The sequence below is a fragment of the Mirounga angustirostris genome, unplaced genomic scaffold (assembly GCF_029215605.1).
Source record: "Mirounga angustirostris isolate CCGP_5_RB_7025 unplaced genomic scaffold, mMirAng1.0.hap1 SCAF_136, whole genome shotgun sequence".
In the NCBI taxonomy this organism is placed as follows: Eukaryota; Metazoa; Chordata; class Mammalia; order Carnivora; family Phocidae; genus Mirounga; species Mirounga angustirostris.
The window spans coordinates 68,434-83,134 of NW_026991844.1; the positions used below are offsets into that span (position 1 = coordinate 68,434).

Below are 14,701 nucleotides of genomic sequence, written 5' to 3' on the forward strand. Positions count from 1 at the left end.
ATATGTAAAAATCCAAGGATATCTATCATCTTAGCTAGAAGGAAAGCTTGCAAGACAGCCTATAAATGGGGAAAAAAAGGAGAAATAGTCTTCTTCCATTTTTCTTGAGCTAAAATGCACATGCACCAGCAGCCAAACATAATTTTGACAATGGATGGTGGGTCACTCATGGGAACAGGACAGTACAAGGAGAGTAAATGCATATAAACAATAAATTGGTGATTTTAACAAAAGTAGCTTCATATGAAATTAGTTAAGTGGTTAATATACCTTAAGGGTATTTTTTAAATTGTTTTTGAGAGAGAGAGAGAGAGAGAGAACATGAGTGGGGGGGGAGGGGCGGAGGGAGAGAGAGAATCCTCAAACAGACTCCCTGCTGAGCACAGAGCCATGACCAGGAGATCATGACCTGAGCTGAAGGCAACAGTTGGACACTTAAACCAACTGAGCCACCTAGGTGCCCCAATGTCGTTAATGTACTTTAGAAAACAGAATTTAAAAATTCAACGAAAAGATTTTCAATTTTCCAGATTAAAAAAAAATAGATTCTAATGTTATTTTTTAACTATGCTTCCCAAAAGACTTGATACATTTCATTGCTAGATTTTTCAGAATTTCTGCTAGATTTCCCTGTGACATTTGTAAGATTAAAGGATGCTTTGAATATTTGCCCCTTACCAGTTCAACTATTGATCTTGCTTCCTCTTGAGTGCAATGGAAAGGGCTGTCACATACCTGCACGTTTGTGCTGGAGAGGAAAAGACAGTATTATTAATTGGGATAAAAAAGAAGCAATTACCAAAAAAGGAAACCAACTCCAAATACTCCACGTTGAATGTAGAATTCCAGTAATTTATTTCCATCCAGTGAAAAAGACCTGAATGAATATAAACTGAGATATTTGTACATTCTTTCAGGCAAAGTTATAAATATAGTGCTCCACAGCACTGCACATTCTAGAATTTTTTTTAAATTTAAATAATAGTATACAAATCTAAATAATCTCCTGGTATATAAAAGACTGTACACCACAACTACACTTAGCCTTTAGTGAGGAAAAGAAAAACCAAACCTGACCCACAGAATGATGACTCTAAGGAAGAATTTTCATCTAAGTGATGTGATGAGCACTGTAGCTGGCCAGGGAAAGATGCTATGGTAGCTCTTTCTCAGACAGGTGTGGAAGGCTAGGCAAACCAAGAGTGGTGAGAGGAAAGCACATGAATATGCAAACTCGGTTTTCTTACAGGAGGGAAGGTCAGGAAGGCGTAGGCAGGAGCCCCTTCTATGGTCAAAGCCTTCCCACACAATGGGGAATGACAGGCTGTCTCCACAAGCATGTCACCCATTGTGTATTTCCTACTTCCTGGATGAAAGCAGAGGCATCATTCCTCCCAAACATATTAAGAAAGATTTTTAAAAATTTCATCAAAGAAATCAGATTAAAATGGATACAGAAAGAGGCAGTAGAGGAGTTAAAGCCAAAGGAAAAAGTAATTAGCAGATCCCTAAAGAAGATGAAACCCACATACACACACACACATACTTGCCCTCCAAGTAGACTTAAGAGATATATATTATTAAATGCATTTTCATAATGGCTTTTGTGAAATATTTTGGGATATATTGATAAAAAGATCTGTCTAGTTAATTATTTATCTTTGTAATTATATCTGTCTGTAATCAGACATTGGGTAATAGCAATTACAGTTAAGTGGCTGTTCTGCTTTCTATCCAGACTCACAATGTGGGATTTATTTTCATTCTTGGCATGAATAATATTTGATGCAAGTTGGCATTATCTTTAATACTATTTTGTATTCTCTCTTCCACAGTCCATATTTAAGTAGGCTAAAAACTGAAAAAGGTAAGGCCTTATGAGTCAGATATTTCCCTAAAGAATGTCAAAACTAAATTTTAAAAGAACAAGGCAAAAAATTAGACACTGCGAAGTCTTAAGTGCTAGTCCTCTAAGGAAAGCATGGTGTATGCTAAATATGCCATATACAATGTTTTTAACATTATAACTAAACCAAAGTAAAACATACCTTGGAAATTCTGGGAAAATGATGGTAAGAGAACAAGGGGAGTCTTCTCTAAATAGGGCTGCCAGATAAAATACAGAATACCCAATTAAATTTGTATTTCAAATAAGATCAAACTATTTTTTAGTATAAGTATGTCTCAAATATTGCATGAGACATTTATGTTAAAAAGACATATTGCTCTGAAATTTAGATTTAACTGGGTATCTGGTATTTTATGTTAAATCTGATAACCCATTTCTAAAATAACCCTCTGCCCCTTACGACAAAGCAAACCATCAACAGATATGGGAGAAAAGAGTCAATATTAAAGCCAACAATGTAAATTTTTAAAATTCTGAGTAACTTTTCAAGTATCTCCAGTAAAATATCTCAACAAGTAACCAGTGGAACTGAGGGAAGCCAAGAGGCTCTGCCGTTTTCACCTTGGACAAATTATTAGTAATGGCTGTTTCAAGAATGAAATGTAAGGTGTATACAAATAGACTTAAGAAATTCTTGCAAGACACACCAATATAAAGATGAGAGGTCACAAAGCCTCTTGTTTACTTTTTCTCCAATCGGTTCTTCTATTAGCACTTTGTTAGCTAAAAAACAGTGCCAACTTCCTTATCGACATCCTTTTAGTTAAATAAACTATACAATCTGGGTTGTAATATATTTCCCTCAGGATTTAATGTACTTTAAATGTTTGAAGGCATGTTCTCAGGAAACATTTTTATTTTCTCTAAATTTGCCTTTACGTAAAATTGGTTAATACTGATTCATATTTATTGATTCAAAAAATTATTCTTATACTAAATGTTAGGGACATGTCTAGACGCTGGGGATACATTATTGAATGATGGAGCCCCTGTGCAGGTTATAATATTTAGGGTTCTTTTTAGTCTTAAACTATGACTATGGACTGCAAGAGGAGAAGCAGTGTAATCATTTAAAGGAAGGATGACTAAGGTGAAGGTGTCTATTATAAATGAGATTTAAAATAAGGACTAAGGAGAATGTGCTGCTTTCCTTTTTATAATAAGATACTAAATATTTTGTTCTAAAGTTACAAACATTATATAGCCTATACACAATCTTGCTGACCAAAATAAGCAGACATGCCATTAGATGATCAGCAATACCAAAAATGTTGTGGATGACAAACCAAACTGCATTTAAAAATAATAAAAAGGTGTATTAATAGATACATAATAGATGCAAAATAACTGACTAAATAAAAAGATATAGAAATAAAAAATTACCTGCAAATAATAGACACATACAAGATGAAATTTACAAGGCGAACAATATGGAACGTTTTAGTAAAGAGAAAATTATTTTCTTCAAGACAATCTCAAATCAAAGTCATGAGAATCCTCAAAGACAGTGTCCAGGATATAGATTTGCCAAGGCTTTTCATTCTAAAGCAAAGTAGTCAAGAAAAAAGGAGAGAAAAAATTTAAGGAGATAAGAATGACAATGATTTTGGACCATAGCCTCCAGAGTTTACAGAAGAAAAATAACATTAAAGTAAACCTTTAGAAAGCTAAAAGAACTGGAATTCTCCATACATAGATCAAGTACACCTTCCACGAGAAAGGTAAAAAGAAACAATTTTAAGACCTACACAATTTGGAAGACATATTTGTATATATGTAATATATACAGTTATTCAGTAAGCATGTGTAAACTACTATGTGTCAGGTCCTGTCACTAGGTGCTCAGATACAAACTCAATTTAAAGCATAAAAAAATAATAAAACACTCCAAGTTCTACACAGAGGAGTATACAGCAATCATCCGAGAGTACAGGTAATCCTGCCCAAAAGAAATAAAAATTCGTTGCAGAACTGCTTCTTGAAGAATGAGCAGGCATTCACGGAGGAAAGACAATGAGATAGGAGGGGACAGAACATGAGGCTGGAAAAGTAGTTTAACATATAGAAGAGCTGGATTATATTCCAAGATCAAAGGGAGCCACAAGACATTTTTAAGCAAAAATGATAATCACATTTATATTTGTCAAAGATAATTCTGACAGTACTATATAGAGTACATTAAACATGAAAACAGTTGCAATATAAAACAACTTACGAGTAAATGACAAGTAACTGAATTAAATAAAGTAAAACTGAATTAAAACTGAATTAAAAATTAAATTAAAAAACTCAGATGCTCTAGAAGTGCATCTGGGAATCCATCAAAACTTGAAACGTTTGGAAAACAGATGGGTCTGAATAAATAATGGTTAGTGAAATAAAATAACCTGGCAAAATGAAAAGTACATTTCTGATTTCTTAAAAATAAGGTAGATAAATAAGCCATGGTGGAAGAAAGACCAAAAGGAGCTGGACAGTAAAACTCAAATGGCAAAAACTCTATTTTTCCTACAACATAGTGGAAAGTTACCTTAGGGAAGAATAGAAATAATCAAATTCTCTCTGTTAAAAGAATATGCAGCTTTCAGAGTAAATACTAAGCAATGGCAAAAAAGAATAAAAATAACAACATAAAGAGACTACTCAAAGTATCAATTACAGAATTTAATACATGCAGGGATCCTGGAAGCAGAAGAGTTGCACTAGATTTGAGAAACAACAAACACCTGTTGGTTTTAAAATATTAGTCAACAATTTACTCCAACGGGTATTTACTGGGTGGCTACTACATGTCAGGCATAAGGAATATAAAGATGAATAAGGTAGCTTTATTCATCTGCTTTGGAGGAGCTTATGTTCCAGAAGAGGAGACAAATTCATAAACCAAGCAGTTAGTAACTGGTAAATGCAATGACAGAAGTTCACAGGGAGCAAGAAACGCAGTGTCCTGGCATGCCAGCTAGCACGAGGCTAGTCTGGGGGAAAGCTTCCTAGAGAATGCGAAGTCAAAACTAAGTCTCAAAAAGAGGAGTAAGTTATCGAGTTCAAGAAATGAGAAGACAATCATGGCAGAGGAAACAGCATGAATGCCCTGGAAGTTAATCAGAGCATGGTGTTTGTGGGGTGACAAGTGTTTCTAAGTTGTTGGAACTGAAGTAGAGGCAAGAAGTGATGGAAAATGAGGGCAGACAGGTAGCAGGGGCCAAATCCTAGAAGACTTGTTTGCTCTTCTATTAGAAGTTGGGACTTTACAGTTCTTAAAGCAGAGAGGCTTATCAGAAGCACCTATATAGGAAGCTTTAAAACATACAGATGCTTAGACCCTACTCCTCAGAGATCCTAATTCACTAGGTTTAAAGAAGAAGACAATGCACTTGAATTTTCCAAGTTTTCCTAGGTAATTACAACACACTATACGTGATTTGAGAGAAATGCTGTGAAAAAAGAAAAAAGAAATGTGGACCTAAACTCAACTGAGTAGGGAAAACAGGCTAAAAAGGAAGGGGGGAGGTTGCTAATCAGTAACAGTGTATATTTTAAGGAATTAAGAGAAAGAAGCAATTTAATAAGACAAAGGAAATAAAAACTTTACTACTATGAATATATTTTTACAAATCAAGTAGTGATAAAAATAAGAAAATGGACAAAACGAATTAAAACCTGAAGATTCTGACTTTAAAGTATCTAGATGCATAAAATTTATGCCCAGAAACTTATGTCCTGAAAATTTTTAAGCTAAAAAAATTATTTAGTTGTATTTCTTTAAAAAGATAGAGGTAGAATATAGCTGGTAAGAGAATAAGTTTGGAATCTGGCTTAAATCCTGGCTCTACCACTCGGTGTGACCTTAGACAGATCACCTAATCTCTATGTGGTCTCAATTTTCTCATGTGTAAAATGGAGACAATGATACGTATCTTACAGGATTCTTGTGAGTATTAATTAGATAACACATATTAAACACTTCAAAGATAGTACAAAGTTCAATAAATCGCAATTCTTACTGTTAACATAATCCTTATCATTACCTAGGAGGCTACAGAAAAATGACTCCAGAGAGTACAAATAAAGTTACCCTCAGAGTAAAGATAATTAGACTCAGCATGGAAGGAATGACATCAAGCGATAGAAAAACTAACCAAAGCAATAGTCTCTAGCTGTGTAGCTGAGGAACCTGGAAAACATAAACCCTTCAAGGACTGCAAAAGCTTTTCAGAAAGTACCATAAGGAAGAAGACGAAAGCAAACAGCAAGCAAATACCTCTTTGGACACCAAGAGACCCCTTCTTTTTAGAGGAGCCCACCACATGAATATCTCACTTAGACTATCTTAGAATATCATAAAGAATACCTAGGTCTACTAATTACTAGGATAGTCAGGACTAGAAGGCATTCAGTTATACCCAGTTTTGTTAATAAACTGTATTATTTAAATTAGAAACAACCACCTAAATTTTAAGACTATGATGAAAAAAAGAGTGGTCTGCATACGAGGTAAGAGGAAAGGAGAAGATCAACGAACTGACAGTATTACTTGAACTTACAAGAGAACAGAATCTGAAGGTATAATGCCCAAGCAAGCATTTGTGTTGTAGGCAAGATGACCCTCTCGATGACATGGATAAAATATTTCTTTAGACTAATTACTTACTCTGCCTGATTACGCTAATCATTTCTTTTTCTTTTTTTTAAGAGAGAGAGCATGTGAACGGGGGCGGAGGAGGGCGGAGGGAGAGGGAGAGAATCTCAAGCAGGCTCCATGCTCAGCGCAGAGCCTGACATGGGGCTTGATCTCATAACCCTGAGATCACGACCTCAGCTGAAATCAAGAGTTGCTTATCCGACTGAGCCATCCACACACCCCTATTCTAGTGATTTCTTTAATGTCTTTCTTGATTCCCAGACTTCATGCTCCCAAAGGGCAGAGACTCTATTTATTGTAGTCACAGCAATAATCCTAATACCAGCACAGTCCCCAGCAGAAGACCCTCAAATCAGTATTTGTTGGAGAGTGAATAGCTTCCCAATTTCTCCTGATTCAGAGAAGGGGACAATGAAGTTGGGTAGTACGCTATAGAATCTGTGTTTGCTTCCTACAGTCAGGCTTATCAGAGCCCACTGTTTTTGTTTCTAAACCTGTTTATGTGAGTTGCCCTTGTTACTATTTCATAATTTAAGCAGTAATTATGCTCATCAAAGAAGGGAGTGTGGAAAGAGAATAGGTTCTATAAGTAGGCTCTAAAACTACTAAGGCTAAAAAGCCTCAATAAAGGTGACTCACTATAATAACTTGGTGTCAAAGAAAACTGTAAAAAAGGTTTAGAAAAAAGAACCTAAAAATCTATATGAGTTTTTAACTGTAAGCGGTTTAAGGATTAGAGAATCTTATCTTGGTTTTCTATTCTATATTATGTTAGAATATATATAATTTATTTAGAACCTATATAGAAAAGGTCTTAGCACTATATCCAAAGAGGAGTAAATAAACGTATATTTAAATGTTTTAAAATAGGAATACAGGGGTGCCTGGGTGGCTCAGTCAGTTGAGCATCTGCCTTCGGCTCAGGTCATGATCCCAGGGTCCTGGGATGGAGCCCCACATCGGGCTCCCTGCTCAGCGGGAAGCCTGATTCTCCCTCTCCCACCCCTCCTGCTTGTGTTCCCTTTTTCGCTGTGTCTCTGTCAAATAAATAAATAAAATATTTTTTAAAAAATTTAAAAAATAGGAATACAATGTTTGAGTTATGTATGTCACTACCATTTGATTCCCTTTCATCAATCAGCTAGTGATCCAGATCATGTTGGAAAAAAGGCTTATTACTACCTCATCAAGAAATGATGTGCTAGTGGGGCGCCTGGGTGGCTCAGATGGTTAAGCGTCTGCCTTCGGCTCAGGTCATGATCCCAGGGTCCTGGGATCGAGTCCCACATCGGGCTCTCTGCTCCTTGGGAGCCTGCTTCTCCCTCTGCCTCTCTCTCTCTGTCTCTCATGAATAAATAAATAAAATCTTTAAAAAAAAAAGAAATGATGTGCTAGTTACACATAAACAAAATAACCACTTGCATACTGAAAAATCACTTATTTTTTTTACCCCATCTTTGCACATATTACAATGTATTATAATTAAAATGCCTGTTTACTCAACAGTATCCCCCACTAAACTATAAATCCCTTGGGAAAAGGGACCATGTCAATTCCTAGTTTCACAGTGTCCAGCACTTGGTATTGCTTTCCATAAGCACTTTTTAAATTAAAAAAAAAAAAAAAAAATTGCAACTCTTAAAAAAAAAAAAATCAGACGTGACTAGCATAATATGGCTGTTTAGTACCATTAATAATAAAATAACATTACACAGAAAGACAAATTCTTACCAATTTATAGCCCCTCCATCACACTTCTTCATAAGCAATGTTTTCCAACATTCATGAGTAGATTTAATAACTTCAAGAGCAAAAGCCTAGTTCCAAACCAAAAACAGACATAAAGATCACATCATTATACTTGCATGGAACTATTCTCACTATGACAGTTTATTTTTAATAATATGAGCTCTGGAGTTAGGCAAACCTGAGTATAAATTCTGGCATCCGTTTTTATCAGCTGTGTGACTTTTGAGCAAGTTACTTAATCTCACTAAGTCTTAACTTCTTCATCTTTAAGTAGAAGGTAATGGAGATAATGTAATTTGGGGTTGGCAAACTAGGGCCAACAGGCCAAATCTAGCTCACCACCAGTTTCTGTAGATAATGTTTTACTGAACATAGTCATGCCCATTCATTTGTGCATGGCCTATGACTGCTTTAGCACTACAATGGCAGAGGTGAGTAGTTGTGACAGAGACCATACGGCCTACAAAGTCTAAAATATTTACTCTTTGGTACTTTACAGAAAAAGTTGCCAACACCTGATTTAAAATTATCCAGCTGTTGAAAGGATAAGTAAGTTGTATGCAAAGTGCTTAGTCTAGTCCCTTGCCTGTAAGTACGCTTATACCTATTAATTTCATCATCATCAAAACTGCAGTCTAATTGTATAATCATTCTAGAATACCCACTGTCTAAGTAAACCTCTTACACATTCTCAAATTTTTTCTTAGTATAAATTCATACTGTGTCCCAAAATGCAAAATCAACAATACATGCCTCTTGCTAGATACATATCTAAAGGAACACCTGCTTTGTTATTCCAAAGCAGCAAATTCTTTTGATTCCCCGCCCCCCCCGAAATGTTGTTAGTTTTCCTTAAGGAGAGTCCTTATATATTAACCAATTCATACTACCTCCTTTCTCCTTCAATGACAACTAAACACATATGGTAAGAAATGAAGAAAATAAAGAATCTTGGGAACCAAGATGTAATGAGAAATTCACTTCTGAAAAAAAGAAAGTTCTCTCAGCTCTATTGTTGCCCGAGTATGGTTCAATGAAGTGGTGTTGGGGAGTTCCACTTAAGAAATGGGACAAAAACCACAACAGCCAAACTATGGAAAGAGCCAAGATGTCTGAACAGAAAAAAAAAAAAAAAGAAAGAAATGGGACAAGAAAGCCAATTTATTGTTCGGATAATATAAGGAAAGATTTTTAACCAAATCATTCAGATAATTATGAATATTTAGAATCACTTTTCCACTTGCTTAAAGGGGTCAGCAGGAAAAATCTAGATAGCACAGGAGTCATCTTTTCAAACATGGTGAAGAGATAAAACTTAATTTTCCTGAGTTAGGCACTGTGTTTTAAACAGAAGTGGTAAAAAGCAATGCATAAGACGATTATGTTTCGAAACCAGGTTCTACCAATGATCTAGTCTTCATTCAGAAAAAAATTAATGTTTATCAAAATCAAGCAAAAGAAAACGAAACAAAACAAAAAAACAACCACCCCCAAACCACCTCACTCTATAAATTCATGATTTAGCAATCTTACCCTCAGGAAATAAGGTGCCACAAAAGTTCAAACATAAAATATAAAATATAACATTTTTTACAGGAAAAAGAAAAAAAATAATTTATCTTATAAATTTCAATACTTTAAGTAAGAGTATCTATTTGAAAATAATAGTTTTATATCTACATTTAATAAATCTTAGACAAAGCCCTCAAGATCTTAAGGATTCTTTCAATGTGCCTTTTCAAAAATACTAGGTCAAGCAATAAATTCTTATATAGCAAGACATTATAATTTTAAAGTTTCCATTAACATGGCTTATTTTACTTATAAAACATACTTTACTTATTAGTACCCACTTAAGTGTTGGTGTATAATGTGTAATTTATATAGTGGTATTAACTTTAAAAAAATATTCCATGACTTAGACTTGATGTCTTTGGCCCATTTTCTCCATTTTTGTCATATTACAGACACTTCATGGTAACTCTGTGGTATTCTATTAGAAAAATCCTATGACAATAAGATAATTCAAGTGTTTTCTTATTTGTTAAGCAGCTTAAGTCAGTCATGGTAGAATGAACTTTTAAGGGGGAAGCCCCTCTGGATTTACATTAAGTAAAGTAAGTAACTTTTTCCTCTCCAGAATAGGAAACGGAAGCTTCTTCTTCATACACAATTTGCAGAGTTAGACTGATCATGGAAATCCTTCATTTTCTGAGATGAGGGAGATGTCAATAGATAAAGAGATGAATATATATATGTATCAAACTTTTTAATTCACTTAGATCTCCTGAAAAAAAATCCTTTTAAATATGTATGATAAAATAATGTCATTAAAGTCAGTATAAAGCACTTTTGTTACCATGTTATATACAAATATTCACATAAGAAACCCCCCACACTAAAAGAAGTATCGTACAAGTATCACAAGGTACGTTTTAAAATAAAGATTATCGGGCGCCTGGGTGGCTCAGTCGTTAAGCGTCTGCCTTCGGCTCAGGTCATGATCCCAGGGTCCTGGGATCGAGTCCCACATCGGGCTCCCTGCTCGGCAGGAAGCCTGCTTCTCATTCTCCCACTCCCCCTGCTTGTGTTCCTGCTCTCACTCTCTCTCTCTCTGTCAAATAAATAAATAAAATCTTTAAAAAAAAATAAATAAATAAAATAAAGATTATCATCTTCACCTTGTTCTTGAATTCTCCATTAAAAGCAAACTGGTTTTCTGGTTTTCCTTCTGGCACCTTATAAAATCTAAACCAATTAAGCGTAGCTTCCAAGTAACCTGGTTTGTATTTCTTAACATCATCGATATCTGCAAGTGAAGTAACAAAATACTTTTTGTTAAAAACTGAAATTCATTCTTTTTTTTTTATTATGTTATGTTAATCACCATACATTACATCATTAGTTTTTGAGGTAGTGTTCCAGGATTCATTGTTTGCGTATAACACCCAGTGCTCCATTCAGTATGTGCCCTCTTTAATAATCATCACCAGGCTAACCCATACCCCCATCCCCCTCCCCTCTAAAACCCTCAGTTTGTTTCTCAGAGTCCATAGTCTCTCATGGTTCTTCTCCCCCTCCGATTTCCCCCCCTTCATTGTGTGGTAGAGCACTGGACTGAGGGAATCCACCTCTGCAGCTAACGTGCAGCATAATCATCAACATGTATCATACCACCTCTGGACTTGAGATTTTTTTCATATGTAAAATATTACTCCTTCATTCTACAAACATTTCTTTTCTTTTTTTTTTTTTTAAAGATTTATTTATTTATTTGAGAGAGCAAGAATGAGAGAGAGTACATGAGAGGGGGGAGGGTCAGAGGGAGAAGCAGACTCCCCGCTGAGCAGGGAGCCCGATGCGGGACTCGATCCCGGGACTCCAGGATCATGACCTGAGCCGAAGGCAGTTGCTTAACCAACTGAGCCACCCAGGCGCCCTACAAACATTTCTTTCTTTTTTTTTTTTTTTTAAAGATTTATTTATTTATTTGAGAGAGCGAGAATGAGAGAGAAAGAGAGTACATGAGAGGGGGGAGGGTTAGATGGAGAAGCAGGCTCCTCGCTGAGCAGGGAGCCCGATGCGGGACTCGATCCCGGGACTCCAAGGATCATGACCTGAGCCGAAGGCAGTCGCTTAACCAACTGAGCCACCCAGGCGCTCCCTACAAACATTTCTTAAGCACCTTCAGATACTATGTTAGGCAGAGGGAATAAGCAGATGAAGACAACAAAGTTCTTTTCCTCAAGGAGCTCAGAGGTCTAATTAAAGGAAAGAGACAAATAGCAATGTAGTAAGATTAAGTGAGATATGCTTAAGGACTGATGTCATTCTGTGAGCAATGGAGGGCTTAGAGTAAGGTAAGTTACATCAGGATCTGTGTTTCAGAAACATTAAGCTAAAGGACCACTAAAGATAAGATGGAGAGGACAGTCCCCAGAAGAGAATATACTAAAGTCAGATGAGAAGGGTTTTACACACTTACACACCAAATACTTAGTTTCTCATTCTGTGTCAGACATTGTTCGAAGCAATGAAGTAGAACAGTAAACAGAAATAAGCCCCTACTTTCATGGTTTATATAGTAAGAAGAGACAGATAACAAATACAGAAACAAATATAAATGTTAAGTGGTAAAAGTCTGATGAAGAAAAATAAAGCAGAGTACAAAAGAGAATGCAAACAGGGCAATTTTAAACACAGTGATATCTAGATGGTTCAGCTTTTCATTTCAAATTCTTTAATGATTTCCAGGATTTATTTATTTTTAAGTTCTATTACCACAAAAACAGCTCAACCATCACATTTGGAGGAGATTCATTTAAATATAATAGGAAATATTACTATATTAATAACCCCTTCCCCAAGAGGTCTCCAAAGAATGTATCCTTTCCAATATCAATTCAAAAAATGTATAAGGAATAACTTGTTAAAACTAGAAATCTTTACTCTCCGTAAGACTGTGACTTATGGGAAATTTAGCACAGTCCTTATGCGCAACATAACAGACTTGACAGCACTTGAAAAATTAGAAACTTATAACTAAAAATAGATGACACAATGCATTTGTGCTTGCCTAGACTTCAATTTTACCCAGATTTCGGAAATAAATGATGTAGAAGAGGTGAAAACTTGAGCTGATAAGGTTCATTTTACACAGACAGCTCATCAAGAATGAAAAACACCTAAAGTATGAGATCTTTTTCATCTAGAAACATTTTAAGGAATAATGAACTATAAAGATGATGCATTAAATTATGTACTAAAAACAAACAGAACATAAAGAAATTTTAAGCATGAGAAAATGAGGACAACACATTTAAGCAAATACAATAAATCTACAGATCAGCAATAAAAAATTTTAAATAACTCTCTTGCCTACCAAAAAAGAACCACACCCAGTCCTCTCAACTTTTTGTATAATTAAAAATTGGATATTGAAAACAAAAATATACTTTGTTATTTACTTAATGAAAACCTTTTTTGGTCCAAAAGGAAATAAAACTCTTAAGAATATTCAGAAAATAATGAAAATAAGAACACTCAAAGTTTATAAGAAGAAATAAGGTAAACCAGGAAAAACATCCCATCTGGAATCAGACGGCACTAAGTTCAAACTCCAGTTCCGGCATTCATATAGTGCATCATCTTGGGAAAATACATTAGTCTGTGTGTTTCCTCAAACACAAAATGGAAAATCATGGTTGTTGTGAGGATTAAATAAGATAACATATTAAAAATCATTTAATAAAAAAATAAGGGATAATTTTAAGAAATATTAATTATCATCCTTCCAATCCCCTAAAGTCTTTCCACGGAATGTAGACACAGTTATATTCACAGGGAAACCTAGAGCCTCAGATGCTCAAAAATAAATAAATAAATATGAATTAATAATTTAGAAAATTAATGAACATATTTTCATTAATACTGAGTTATTTTATGTTTAATGTGTATGACTCTACTGAGAAATTGAAGAAGCTAGGTATTGATATAAACACTGTAAACAAGCACTAAAAATAACATAAAAGGCATCGGGACATACACACACATACACAAATGCATACTTAATGTAACATTTTTCTATAAATATACTTTTTCTTATGGTAAAGGTCAGACCTCAAATGTATTTGTAATTAGTCTCTTATTTAATGATGTACACATTTACCTTTATTTCTAGTATTACTGCAGTTTAGTTCTTATAAAGTTTTTTCTTTTTTTTTCTTTTTTTTTTTTTTTTAAAGATTTTACTTATTTATTTGAGAGAGAGAATGAGAGACAGAGAGCATGAGAGGGAGGAGGGTCAGAGGGAGAAGCAGACTCCCTGCCGAGCAGGGAGCCCGATGCGGGACTCGATCCTGGGACTCCAGGATCATGACCTGAGCCGAAGGCAGTCGCTTAACCAACTGAGCCACCCAGGCACCCCTAAAGATTTTTCATTTCTACCATGTTTAAGTTAAATCTAAACAACCATTTTTTAAAACATTTGGAACAGAGAGGAAATATATAAATAAAATTCCTTTATTTCTAGAGTGAGACTCACTCAGTTCAAGTACATTACCTAAGTTATCAATTAAAAACAATGCCCATCCGAAGCATTTCTTTTTACAGAAAACAGAAACCTCTGACAAAGATGAGGGAGTGAGTTCATGTTTCAACAAACTCCCTCAGGTTTAACTACACCAAGATAGAAAACATAAAAACAGAAAACCAAAAATACTCAAAAACAAGATAAGCACCTTGCAGACTCAATATGGAACAAAAATACCTGTCAGGTAAAAGCAAGATGACCATTTGATTTATTGCACATACTAGAATATTTCTGGGACTCCTAATCAAGAGAAAAAAAGAGCCAACAGAAATCAATCCTGAGATGACCCATGCAAACGAGGATTTTAAAG

General features: G+C 35.1%; 1 protein-coding gene across 1 annotated transcript in view; it reads right to left on the reverse strand.

The window, feature by feature from the left end:
* Positions 1–14,701, reverse strand: part of PPA2 (inorganic pyrophosphatase 2) — a 66,519-nt gene that overhangs the window by 17,816 nt on the left and 34,002 nt on the right. The window contains exons 7-9 of the mRNA XM_064583911.1: positions 10,982–11,109; positions 8,283–8,368; positions 679–748 (exon numbers count right to left, since the gene is read on the reverse strand). Of these exons, the coding sequence (XP_064439981.1) occupies positions 679–748; positions 8,283–8,368; positions 10,982–11,109 (284 nt within the window). The remainder of the gene's footprint in view (positions 1–678; positions 749–8,282; positions 8,369–10,981; positions 11,110–14,701) is intronic.